The 14262-nt window shown below is 43.8% G+C and overlaps 1 protein-coding gene across 1 annotated transcript in view; it reads left to right on the forward strand.

Annotated features, from left to right (window-relative positions):
- Positions 1-4035: 4035 nt before the first annotated feature.
- Positions 4036-14262, forward strand: part of tex264a (testis expressed 264, ER-phagy receptor a) — an 83640-nt gene continuing 73413 nt past the window's right edge. The window contains exon 1 of the mRNA XM_084543559.1: positions 4036-4566. Coding sequence (XP_084399685.1) covers positions 4309-4566 — 258 coding nt within the window. The 5' untranslated portion in view covers positions 4036-4308. The remainder of the gene's footprint in view (positions 4567-14262) is intronic.

Below are 14262 nucleotides of genomic sequence, written 5' to 3' on the forward strand. Positions count from 1 at the left end.
TGCCTTGTCCACACTGGAGAATGCTGAAAGAAGAGAAGAGACTGGAGAAGTACAACAGACACAAGTCTACAGTGTTTGTCTAATTTCTCTCAGTGTCAGAAGGAGGAAACAAAGGTTATACGTTATAGCTTTAAATCACAGACTATATAAAGATGGATGATGGAACAGTTTCTCAAAAGTGAAGCCAAAGCAAGAAGAGCTCCCCCTGTTGGCTGGTTTCAGTATAAGTCATAAGCTCCACCCCTTCCATGTTAGTGGGTGTGACTAAAACATTAAAATTCACATGAAATAATTTTTTTTCGAGGATGGTTTCTATCATTTTTGGTAGTTAATATAATACTGATGCATAGTCAAGTGTCCATTTTTCTTATAAGTTTTGTTTCATTTAGTTATTTGACACTATAGCAACAGGATATGAAATCACAATGACTACAAGCTGCCATGCCAGCCGCTACGCGAAGTGGTCCCATAGGACCATGAGAGTAGGAAAAAAATAAGTACATAAACAAGTACAGTGTAAATCCTTGTAACTGGTGGAGGTAGAGCAGAGTGTAGTATTTATTAAACAAAAACGCCAGTGAGTCTGGTGGAAGTGTGAAGTGTCATTGATAATGCAGCTCCGCATGGATCCACTCTTGGACCGTACTGCCAAGACTCTGGCTCCAAACTTTAGATGCCGCCACCTGTGACCCCGGAAAAATAGCATCAGTTTGGCCTATGCAAGGAAGTGAGGACGCATTGTCCATATTTATATACAGTCTATGCTTTATATGTTTTTGATGCTGGAGTAATTCATTTAAAAAGTGAGACATTGCATCTTTATCTGCATCTTTTTTTTTCATGAGTGCTGTTTTAAATGTTATAAATATAGAATATATAGTAAATAAAAATATCCACATGGCATAGTATTGTGATATAAAGTCCCTGCTTGGGGACATGTGGGAGTGCTGACTTTTTTCGTTCTACATAATTACTCGAAATGAACAGAAAACAAATCACTTCTGGGAACAAAATCACCACAACACACTGGCTAAACAGTGAGATCTTTGTCCCTGGCAAATCCCCATAAACCCTTAAATTAAGGTCAACAACATCTTTGAAACTTAAAGGCCTTGTAGAGTCACTGGTGAAGATGTATAAACAGGACTTGATTTAAACTATTTACAAAAGTTTAACAGATATGATGGTAGAATAGAGTTTCTTGTCAAAATCCTCAAACCTGAACATTTCTCCATCTTAATCTGGAAGATTGCAACTGAATTTTAGATCAAATGTCCAGGACATATAAGTTTTGAAATGCATATAAGTCCATGAGGTTAGAGGACTGATGAGAAGACTCTTTCTTATAGTGCATCATGACATACAGCACAGAAATTCCCAACAAGCCAAGTGTGTAATATCTTATTAACACTGCACAATACAGGCGTTTGTTTTCCATCTCCTTCGGTTACTTTTCTAAAACTAAAAATGTTCAGTTTGTCCATTTCCCTGTAGAGCAGCATACATTTGTCTTTATTTATTTAACATTTGTTTCAACAACGGAGCCCTCACTGACATTAAATGTGTGTCTGGGTAACATTTGGGGCCGGAGTTGGCAAGTAGGCAAAATGAAATCAAAAAAGTCAACATTTGAAGTCAACATTTCCACCCCGCAGTCTCCTTAAACTGGATATCAAGGCTGAGCATGGGTTGAAGGTGCCACACAGTGGGTGCCACGGTTTGGAGATGGTTTATTGACTTTGCATTTGCGACTTCTGTGGTTATAAACTGAAAATGTCCCCTCGACCCGGTGAAGCCTGCTGTTGCTGTTTTTGTTAATATTCTACAGGGTTTTCTCATTAATCAGGTTGAAGCATTGTGGGCTAGATTATTTAAACCTCCACCACTTCCTTTGACTTGTTTGTCATAAAAAAGACCACATGTTTACAGTGTATTATTGCAGTTAGCACTGATGCCTCACAGCAAGAAGGTTCCAGGTTTGAATCCAGGCCGACTGGGGCCTTTCTGTGTGGAGTTTGCATGTTCTCCCTGTGTCTGCGTGGGTTCTCTACGGGTACTCCGGCTTCCTCCCACCTTTCAAAGACATGCTTGTTAGGTTCATTGGTGATTCTGAATTGGCCGTAGGTGTGAGTGTGAATGGTTGTCTGTCTCTCTGTGTTAGCCCTGAGATAGACTGGAGACCTGTCCAGGGTGTACCCCGCCTCTCACCTGATGACAGCTGGGACAGGCTAAAGCCCGATCGCGACCCTTCACAGGACAAGCGGTTAGAGATGATGAATGAATGAATTAGTTTTCATCAATGAGATGGAAATTGTGAGCGTACTCCATTCGGGATGGGTTTTCACTGTTCGTCTTTTGCGTTGTGTTGGCCTGCTTCCAGTTAACTTGCATTAATCATTATATTGGGGTTTTCTTTGTCAACCAACTGCTGCGATAACTGTATGATGCAGATCTACATGAACCAGAATGTGTGCATAAATTAATTTAAATGCAACCAAAAAGATGTCAATGGTTTTTGACATCAGTCAGTGTAACATACACCAATCAGGCATAACACTATGACCACCTTCTGAACATTGTGTAGGTCTCCCTTGTGCCTCCAAAACAGTTGGGACTCATCAGAGAATGGACATGGGCCTTCTGAGGGTGTCCTGTGGTGACTGGTAACAGAATGTTGTTAGTGGAGGGGGGCCTTTGGGTCTTATGGGTTGAGGGGAGGGTCCTCTGTGAATCATCCCACAGATACTTGATCAGTTTGGGATCTAGTGAATTTGGAGGCCAGGTCAACACCTTGTGCTGTTCTTCATGTTTTTTTGAGTTGTTCCTAAAGCGTTTTTGTGTGTCAGGCTGCATCCTGCTGGGGATGGCTGCTGTGATCAAGGAGTGTCACTGCTATGGGGTGGGGGTGTCTGGTCTGGTCTAGGTGGGTGCTACATGTCTAAGTAACATCCACATGAATGAATGCCAGGTCCAAAAGTTTTCCAGCAGAACACTGAATTGTCACAAGATGGTCAATTTTATTCACTTCTCCTGTCAGTGGTTTTAATGTTGTGGCTGGTCTGTGTATTCATTTTTCTTATAAACAAATTCAAATTTGGGAGAGTTATAGAGAATCTTTCTTCATGTGTATGAAATTTGCCAAGCAAAATTTGAAAAGAGTCCCAGTGTATACAGATTTCTCCATCTCACCAGAAAAACAGCTGAGGAGGGACAGGGACAAAACAAATGCACTCTCAAATGTAATCGACAATGTAGTTCAGCCAAACAGAACAGTAGTAAACACCGTGCCCCACCAATTAAAATAAGTTATGCTGAACCCTCTTCACTGGTTCCAGATACCAGGAAGTGAATGCTGATTAATGCAGATTTTAAAGTCAGGCACAAAAACAGCCAAACAGAGCACAATGGGCACTCTCTTATTTCCCAGCTGGCCAACTCCAGACTCGCACACTCTCATCATATCCACTGAACTCTGGTATTTTGTCTTTTTACCACTCCGATCATTCGTCCTTCATGAATTCCCACAGTTGAATGAACTTGACGTCAGACTAGGCGATGTCTGTTGAACAAAACCACTCATATCTGTCTGCACAGTCCGTAAAATCGGCACCGAAACCTGTCCGACAACCCTCAGAGCAGCCTTGCACACATTTGACTGTGATAAAGAATCAGAGCATGAACAGCTAAATAATACGTCGAGACGTAAAACAAACAGAAAATCATAGTTCTTCTGTTCAATCGTTTTTTTCCTCCCCTGCTCAACCTCTTGGGACGACCCATAACAGTGAAAAGAGGGGTTCGCATGTTGGTAATGTGCAGTCGATTCTCTTTAACTACTGTTTGTGAACATAGATGAGGATTAATATTTATTTATAGTTATATATTTAAGGTAGCGGTTAAGTGTTGTAGCGGTGTTATTTGCAAATGCAAACTTGTAGTTTAACTAACGCCTTAGCCCCTCCCCCCCCCTCGGTTAGACAAAAATGGTCCATCCAGGAAGCGTGTAGCACTGTTTGGGGAAATACCATAAACAAACTGGCTCTTCAATCCACTTGAACGACAGTTTTTGTCTGCCCTTTTAGGTTATTTCAGCTGCAGGGAGCATATTTGACACTGTCTGCCGTACAGCCACGTTTTTCGCGTTGTCGTTCGGCTCCTCCAGGACGAAAACACTCCGCGTATGTAACCCGAAAGGAGGACGTTTAGCTTTGACAGGTTTTTTTTTTATTATTATTATTTTATTTTATTTTATTGTTTTTTTTTTGCAAAATTGACTGCAGTGGTCAAGCAAGGCTTTGACAAGAGACCATGTCTGATTTAATTCTGCTGCTCCTGATCATTGTCGTCCTGGTGTGTCTCACTGCCACAGTGGGGTTCTTAGTGCTGCACTCGGGTCTGCTGTCAGACGTGGTCATTAAGACCGGGCCACCTCCGATCAGAAACGTTATCATTGCTTATAAGTTCAAAGAGGGCTCGTACAAGGACTGCGGGGCAGCCTACACAGAGAGCAGCAGCATCGGACCCACGCTCAACTCCATCGGCGTCTTCTACGATGACCCCAAGCAGGTGAGACGCCCCCTCCCCCTACGGCTATCTAACTACCCCTAAGCCCTGACTCAGTCTTTTACACTTGACCTCATGACATAACCACACTAACCCAATGTACTTTGTGGCCTGATAAGATGTTAACAGTCGGTGAGATATGTTTTGTTTGACCTGGACAGAGTCCTAAAGGTCACACAGTAGCTTTTAAAACAGTTGCACCACTACACCAGTGAACTGAGACTGAGCTGGAGATGTGAAAGTGAAAATGTGCATGCCTTGCACGCAGCAACCACGTTTTTGTAGTTCAAGTGATGTATTTAAAATGCTCCCATCGCTGCTTCCCAAAGGTCGAGGCGGCGTCTTTAAATCGCCTCTTTCCCCCATAAAATATTAAATATAAGCTCACTTACCAGTTCATCAGACTGAAAACAGTCCGTCGCTGAGTCTCCCCTTGTGCAGTGATGTTGGGTTTATGTTGAAACAGCTTCAGAAAGGTGGTATTTCAAACTGTGTGATCATTTTGGCGAATGTTGTTAGTAGTGCTGTTAAACTGGATTAAATAAATTAAAAGGTGTGTCTGTTACTTGGCCTAGCCCGCTGACTAAAACTGGGTTGTCAAAATAATAGAAACAGGTTTCTGTACAGCACAATGCAATTCAATGATTCTGCACTAGACCTTTGTTTTTATGTATTTGAAACGCTTCTATCACAATTTCCCAAAGCTCAAGTTGGCACCTTTAAATTGATTATTCCCCCCATGGTTATGTAATGTTTCACTTTTTTATTTTTTTTTTTTGGAGGACTTTCCGCTCAGAAAGTTTTGTCACCTAGCTCATATGGGCGGGATACATCTAATAGTTGTGATTTAAGATTTGTTCATCGTTGCCAAACTTCTCCAGCATTTCTTTCAACGCTTGTTTTTGAGCTGCGTTGAACAGCCACACTACTTTTGGACTCATACCATCACCATTGTAGAAGTCAAAGACTGATTCTCCCCTCAGGTGACGCTAAGAAGGAGGAGAAGGAGGGGAAGCACTTCATTGACGTGAAAACGATTCTTCAAACGATTCTTCACACTTGTTCAAAGTTATAAGTTGTGGATATGATATTTATGATCGGGTGATTGTGTAATAGTTGTGAAAAGCCTTAGTTGTTTACTGAAAGTTTCTTAGCTAATGTATAAAGTGGCTAATGATCTATCTGAAAATTCTTAGTCAGTCTGTATAATCATCTGATCATTTCATCTAATCACCTTTAAAAAGAGATTATAGGCTTAAAATGTTGCAGAATTAAAAATAAATGCTAATCTGCTTATCAGCTGTCACGTCTGAAGGTCTTGGAGATATGGATGTGTAACAGTTCAGTGTAACTAGATACAATTCGGTGTAATTCAGCATGTACAGCTCAAGGGGTTAAATGTGCAGGCTTCATTTTGAAGGAACTGAGCCTGAATGATGAAACCAGTCAGCTGTTCATTGCCACGTTGCACTGTTGATATTTTTTCCCCCTCTCATCTGCGGCTCCAGGGTGGTTCAGCATTTGTCTGCTTCTGACTCGAAGATGGCAACCAAACGGCGAACTAGAAGGGCAAACACTGCCTCTTCATGCGTGTCTGAAGAGGGCTGACAGATGTCTGAAAATGTACAGGTTTCCCCGTGCGGTCTAAACAGACATGGCATTACAGTAGCGATCCGGATGCAAGATGCGGCCGAATCTCCTTATGTCACTCTGATCCTGAACTAGGTTTTGTGTAAGCGGTTCGGCCCCCGGCTTACGTGTGCGGCTGCTTCCTGCTTTCATTCCACATGTCGCTCTTCATCACGAGTTGTGTTTTCAGTCAACAATAAATGTCTGCACAGCAGCTGCTTGTTAGACGGGAATGTTTATCGAGTTCCCAGCTGATGCGGGAAGAGTAAGCACACAGCCGCTGTGCAGTAATAACTTATTTCACAGTAGCAGAGTGTTGTCACTGTGAAACGTATTCCACAACTTAAGGAATGATTAACTGTACAATGCCTGAGCGCTTTAATTTGCTAAGTTTGTTAAGGTTCATGAGTTAAGCTGTCGGGTAAACAGCGGCGCAGTAGAGCCGTTTGGCACATCAGCCAAAAGCCTGCAGAGTGAACAAAGGACAGAGTCACTGAGTGTGTATCTCATTTGCAGCTTTTATTTGTCAAGAGCCAAATCATAATGGAGCTTTTCTTTGTGCATTAAACAATATGGCAAACTGACAGGCCCGTGTTTGTATTTCCCCTTCCACCCTCCGGCTTCTCTTCTCCTTTTTAAGTAGAGGCTTTCAGTCGAAGCCCCTGACTGTGAGTCTTGCCAGTGGAAAGTTGTGGCGAGAGGCTAATTTGGGGAGCTTTTAAAACTTTTCTGCTGCCGCTAGAGTTTGTGGAGAGTCTGGATCATAAGGAGCCATTACTCGGCGCTCTCTAGGGAGCAGAGACGCTATTGTGTGTATCTTGTGACTCAGACATAATCGGAAAATGTCCCCGTGAAGATGAATTAGACTTCACAGTAAGGCCCAATCAAGCCTGGAATTTCGAGGACAATGCAGATACCACTTTTTTTTTTAGTGAGTAAAAGGTTCAGATTTGGATCGTTTGGCCGATATTCTCAGACTATAGCAGCGTGTTTGACAAACTAGTTGGCGGCTTACCATTGAGACACTGCTTGACACTGCACCACCATCTGCCCAGATGTGACGGTACTCGGCTACATGTGCTCCAGAGAGTGCTGAGAATATTGTAAACAACAGAATCGGAGCTTGCTTTCCTGGACAATCTATGTGATGACTGCATTTCTACATTATTCCAAGCATCTTTTCAGCGACTTAATTGGTAGTGCTCAATCACATTTATTTATTCACTGATGTTAAAGCCTCAGATAAGTCAGGTCATTTAGCATTCCTTCACGTAATGACAAGTTAAAGCAAATGTCGAGGCGATAATAGTTCATAGTAAGATCTCGACTCTGTCACTGGAACTAGGAGGGCTATCACCTTAGCTGTTTGCTCTTTTTCGCTGTGTGTTTTGGCAACCCTCAGACTACTTGCCACCCACCACAAAAATAAACCGTAATTGTGACAGACACGGCTGAACTTTGGCTCGGGTGGTTTGTTTTCATGTGACTCGACCCCAAACTCGGATGCAGTAATTCTCCCTGAGAGGTTTAACGTTGTGTGCTGCAGATCGAAATCCACATCCAGCCTAATGAGCGGCTAACTCTTGTTTTCCATAAGCTACTGTTTGCTCAACTCATCGGAAGTGCTGTGTAATGTTATGAAGGTGCAAAGGAGTGAAATCAGTAGCTCAGACTGGAGGACGACTGTTCTTGTTGAAATCCCGTGAAGCTAAGAGTGATACTTGGAGTTCCATTTGATATAGCTCTGTGACACTGACAGGAGAAGTGACTAACATTGACCATCTTGTGACAGTTCAATGTTCTGCTGAGAAACTTTTGGCGAGGCATTCATTGGTGTGGATGTTACTTAGACATGTAGCACCCACCTAGACCAGACCAGGCACCCCCACCCCATAGCAATGACACTCCTTGATGGCAGCAGCCATCCCCAGCAGGATGCAGCCTGACACAGACACACACACAAAAACGCTTTAGGAACAACTAAAAAAAAAAAAGCATGAAGAACAGCACAAGGTGTTGACCTGGCCTCCAAATTCACTAGATCCCAAACTGATCAAGTATCTGTGGGATGATCCCCATAACCCATAGGACCCAAAGACCCCCACTAACAACATTCTGTTGCCAGACACCACAGGACACCCTCAGAAGGCCCATGTCCGTTCTCTGACGAGTCCCAACCGTTTTGGAGGCACAAGGGAGACCTGGACAATATTAAGAGGAAGGTGGTCATAATGTTATGCCTGATCAGTGTAATAATTTCAGGTCTGCTAGTGCATAAAAGAAACAGCGGGCTATCTGCGTTGTCTGGAGCGTGCCAGGTCCAAGAGATGACGCATACAGCCAGAAATTTAATAGGGTTTTGTTGTGGTTACCATGCCGACAGCAAATTCAAAAATTCATAAAATTAAGTTCATAAAGAATGTTTTTGCAATATCCATCTCCTTTTAAACTGTTAGTGATCCTCATTGACACTTGTTAAGCTCATCTGTTTGCTGTGTTCGCCGATGGCCACTAGATGGCACTATTAGCATTGAAATGTAACGTGTGTGGGAGGCAGGAGCATCCTCAAAAAAACACACTGATCTTTATACTTAATTCATTATAATGGGATAAGTAGCGTGACTCAGCCTGCTATTTTTCATTTGTTAACAATGAGTTTCATCATATTGAAAGGAAATTTCATACCTGCATAAGCGCACTGCTGCAGTGGTTCTGAACCCTGAGTGCAGCTGGCTTTCAGCAATCATCATCTGCATTCATCTTGCATTTAAGTTGTAATGTGCAGTCCCTGTTGATGATGATGATGATGATGATGATGAAAGCTCTCAGCACTCTGTGTCCCGAGGATGGGGATTCAAAACTAACTACACAAACTGATCAAAGAGCTGGTCTCTATCACAGTGGCTCAGTCTGTTGTGTCTGCATGCAGCAAATAACAGTTATGGACTGTTAGACTTCAGTGGTCTGCACTGATAAAAGTAGGCGTCGTGCAATAAATTGAACCGGCAGCTCTTCTTTCTCGTGCATCTCCGTTCATCCACGTGTGTTCACATACATGCTTTTAACTGCTATAGCTAATCATCACAAAGGCCTGAGGGATTGAGCAATTTAGCAGTGTGGGCTCACAGATGCCAGTTAAACAGACCGAGACCCGCGACATTAGAGGTTCCACTTTATTCTCTCCTAACCATCTGAGCCACAGTTGCCTCAGGCTCTACTGTAACGGAGCTTTGACACAAGCATTGAACAAGTCCCAGATTGGATAAAGTGGCCCCTAAATCATTGGATTTTGTGGTCGTAGCCTTTTGTTGTGTTGCAGAATGGAAAGAAGTGGAGAATCCGCAGGCCGGCTGCTTGTCTGCAAGGAATCTCCAGAGTGAAATTCATTAACGAGAGTGGGCAGCAGTGTGCGCTCGAAGGCCAACGTGTGTGTCATGAGGAATAAAACAACAAGCCATCAGAGGCTGAGGAACTCACAGAAACAGTAAATGTGATTTTATAGTTTGAGATTTTTTAACAATACAAATGTACACCGATCAGCCACAACATTAAAACCACTGACATCAGACGTAAATAACATTGATCTTCTTGTGTCAATTCAGTGTTCTGCTGGGCATTCATGTGGATGTTACTTAGACATGTAGCACCCACCTAGACCAGACCAGGTACCCCCACCCCACAGCAATGCCAGCAGCCATCCCCAGCGTTTAGGAACAACTAAAAAAAAAACCATAAAGAACAGCACAAGGTGTTGACCTGGCCTCCCAATTCACTAGATCCCAAACTTATCAATTATCTGTGGGATGATCCACAGAGGCTCCTTCCCTCAACCCACAGGACCCAAAGGCCCCCCACTAAGAATGTTTTGTTACCACAGGACACCCTCAGAAAGCCCATGTCCATTCTCTAATGAGTCACAACTGTTTTGGAGACCTAGACAATATCAGGAAGGTGGTCATAATGTTATGCCTGATCAGCATATAAATATATATATAATATTTCTTCAGATTGAATGCTGTCTGTTGTGCATTTTGTCAAAGTATATGCACTGGAGCTGCCTCTGACACTCCTAACATGTCGAGTTTGTATCGAGGCTAAACCAGAGCTGCGGTTTGGTTCGCCCTCTGATCTACTGAGTTCCCACTTTGTTTTAGAATTTGAAGCAAAACCCTCTCTCGGCTCCCCCGTGACAAGCAGGAGAAAATGAAATGTCACGCGTAGCCTCACTGTATATGGGAGTGGCAGTGAGAGATGAGGCGAGGGGTGGAACTGCTTCGCAAGAGGGGCACAAATTGGTAGGAGTCTGACTCACCTTGAGAGCCTCGCAGTGCTCCAATTCATCAATCGGAATATCAGATCAGAGCGCTGAGCATTGCTGCACTCCCGGTCAAAATTATTAGCATTTCACTGCCGCCTGTCTGTCGACGGCAGCAACATGAAAGTGGGGCTTCTGGTGGGGAGGGTTGCCGCTTTTAAAGGTGGATATAAAATGAGAAGTAAATACGCTGGTATTCTGAAGTCTGGTCCCGCAGGTCTTCAAGTCAATATTATGCAAGATTGTGGACATGTCGGATCTCCCTGTAGTAAAGCAGCCTATTAAGGTTCATGGACAATCTACAGTGAGTGGGAAACAGCGAAATGAAGTGAGCTCAGATGGAATCTGTTAAATGGAGAACTGAAATCCTGGGACACAGCTGCACAGAATGTGCAGAAAGGAAGACATTGCGAGCTGTTAACGATTAGTCAGTGAGAGACGAAGGTGAAGAACGTCTTTAAGTCTTAAGCACCGTCAATCTTGTGAAACGCATTGGCTTTTCAGCTTGTGATGCGCAAGACGTGATGAATATTTATGAGAAGGGCGTGCAGGGGAGAAAGACGATGGAGGGAAGGAGTTGAACATTTTGGAGAGAGGGAAGTTAATTTGAAGAGAGGGAAGTAAGCCTGCGCAGACGAGGGATGAATTCATTCATATTTCCTATTAGGGAAGATTAACTCGCCGCTCTGTGACATCTGGCTGGAGGAGTGCCACAGTGTGTCCAGCTGGCCAAGGAGTGGTAAACCGGCTCCACAACTGTGGCAGAAGAAAAACTGTGTCCTGCCTCCAGCAGGCTGCTTATCCTCACCAGTAATTATACATGCCAGAACTCCCTGGATGCCATGTGTAATTACCAGCTAAGTCTGAGCACGGCCTGAAGGGACAGAGCTGCACTTGGCGAAAGATGGAAACGGTTTTACACCGGCTCCTGACTTAAGGGGCCACCGGGGCCCACACCTCATCACATCACTGGATTTCTATTCGGATTCCTATCCTTTAGGGTCTCCCTCCACTTGAGAATATGTTGATGTTTTGAACTTTTTATTCTGAATAGGTCCTAATTTCACAGTCGGTGTCGTCTTTTGCCTAGCGTCAAAATTATAAAATGAACCTCGCTGTTTCCTTCGCTAAATAATCCCTTTTCATTAACTCCATTTGTTTGGCGCACTTGCTTCACTGCAATCGCTGCCCCATTAATTTAGCCGCAAGCCGCTCATCGCAGCATACCTGCGGACCTGGTGCTGAGCAGCCATGTAAATTTCAATTTCCTCCCTGGTGACTTTGCCTGTGCTGTCTCATTTGCCTGTGGGGGGGGGGGGGGGGGTTGCGAATGGCTTCCAATCAGCCGAGACAGGTTATCGCTCCGACACACTGAGGCGCAAGACAGCTCTTGTTGAAAAAATTGCCTATCCCGTCGTCTTCTGTTCTCCTTGCTCCCCGTGTGTCAGGTCCTTTGCTTGTTCTTAGAAGTGCCCTAAACACCATCTGTCTCGGCGTTCCAGATATAGACGGAAAGTGATACTATGAACCGCTGAACAGGAAAAGGGAGCTCTCTCATTATAGTTGTGGTGTATATCGTTTGTGCTGCGCCTTTATCCACCTGTGTAATTAGACTTTGGATGAAGTATGAGTTCTGCCTGTTATGTGCTCTTCGCCAGCTTGCCGTGTTCCTTGTGAATGCTGCATTCGCGTCTTGTTATGCGTCACATCAGCATCTGACGGTCAGATGCTGATGTGCAGAAGGCACCAAATTTGCAGATGTTTGGGCTGCAGAGCGGTGGAGGACCCTCGTAATCAAACAATCACTCAATTTTTGTCTCCCAGCCTTCTAATTTTTCAGCGCCTTTTTAATGTCAGTGGCACCGTTTAGTTTTTGAAAAGCACATACCTGAAGAAACCTAAACACAGCAGCAGTTCTGCCACGTTGTCTCTGTATGATTTATATGTTTAATTTAAAGAGCGAGCTGATGTTATGCTCTTTCAGTGTTAATTGCTCGCAATCTAATTTAGCTTCGCATTTTGTTGATGGGTTGCTTGCCAGCTTGCTTTAATGAGTGTGGTAATGGTCCTTGGTTGGGCAGAATACACCGATCAGCCACAACATTAAAACCACTGACGGGAGAAGTAAATAACATTGACCACCTTGTGGCAATTCAGTGTTCTGCTGGGAAACTTTTAGACCTGGCATTAATCCATGTGGATGTTACTTAGACATGTAGCACCAATCTAGACCAGACCAGACACCCCCACCCCATAGCAATGACACTCCTTGATGGCAGCAGCCATCCCCAGCAGGATGCATGATAGGAACAACTAAAAAAAAAAAAACATGAAGAACAGCACAAGGTGTTGACCTGGCCTCCAAATTCACTAGATCCCCAACTCATCAAGTATCTGTGGGATGCACTGGAACAAGCCTGATCGGTGTATATTCCTATTCTTTATGTAGCAGTAACGTAGAGAGTTGTCTTCTCGGCCTTGTTCATCCCTGTCCTCCACGGCCTGCTAGCACTTCAGGACCGGCCAACTGTAAACGGGGGACTCAGGACAATGCATCCCAAGTGGTGGTTCCTGGAAGAGCAGAAAAGATGAGGAGAGTAAATCCTCATTACGTGTCCGCTAATAAAGAATTACCTCTGTCAGCTGTAGCTTTTTTATTGTTGGAGAGCCCTCATCCATCAAAAAAGTCCTTGTAGCCTCAAGCAAAGGATTGCTTTTGAAATTACTTTTTCTCTGAACAGGTCCTTGGAGACATGGCTTAAGGGAATCAGGCAGAGATGGGAATAGCACCATTTGTGCAGGAAAGTCATCCTAGAGTCTATGAGCCTACCCAAATTGTGTGTGTGTGTGTGAATATAATATATATATCCTGTATATACAATTGTATTTGTTTTCCCGTCCAAATTTAAATATGCTCATAAAATCATCAGAGACGTAGTAGTGTTAAAATAACTGTGTTTCTCATGTAGATGTCCTCAGTGTGCATTTAGAAGAGTTTACAAGTCACACACAGAATTGGTTTTCTACAGCGTGGCACAGAAACATAAAGCCAGTGTTCAGCTACTGAGGTAAAAGCTCTCCAGTCTTCCCATTACCTGACTCTGCGCTTCTCGCCCTGCCCAACCGAAAGCCACGGCAGGCTTTCCTCAGCTACCTGGGAGAAATGGAATCACACTCTGCCTTTCAATATGCAGCTTTGGCAGCGCGGACAGCGCCTAAGAATTTCTGCCTTTCGCATTTAGAATTTCAGGCACAAACAAAACAACTGTGGCGGAGGAGACAAGACAAGTCAAGTACACGGAGTGGTGTTCCTCTCTTTCCTAATTGCCTGTAGTCTCTGGGGTGTGTTATCTGGAGGGAAGCAGAGATGAGATGCAGTCAGGGCTGCTGTTTGTTCTTGCCACTGTGTGGGATGTGAATGATAGCTGGAGCCCTGAATGATATCATTAGTGAACTACTGCTTTGGCTAACATACTCTAGTCTATCGGTGCGGAGAGCATGAGAGATGGCGAGATATAAGATAGTGAAGCAGGACTGTGGGAGGACAGTTGTTATCCCCTCTGTTGTTGAATGGTTATTGTTGTGTCTTATCATAGACCACCAGTGTTGTCAGGGAGTAGCTCTGCACAGAAGCCTTCACTGACAGCCCATACATTTGATGCCTCCGTGTGGGAAAGCGGGCGATGCAGACCAATCCCTGCTCATAAATCTATTTGGATGAAGGCAAAGGGGGGAAAAAAAAGATCTTAAACAGT

The sequence above is a fragment of the Chelon labrosus genome, assembly GCF_963514085.1.
Source record: "Chelon labrosus genome assembly, chromosome: 4".
In the NCBI taxonomy this organism is placed as follows: Eukaryota; Metazoa; Chordata; class Actinopteri; order Mugiliformes; family Mugilidae; genus Chelon; species Chelon labrosus.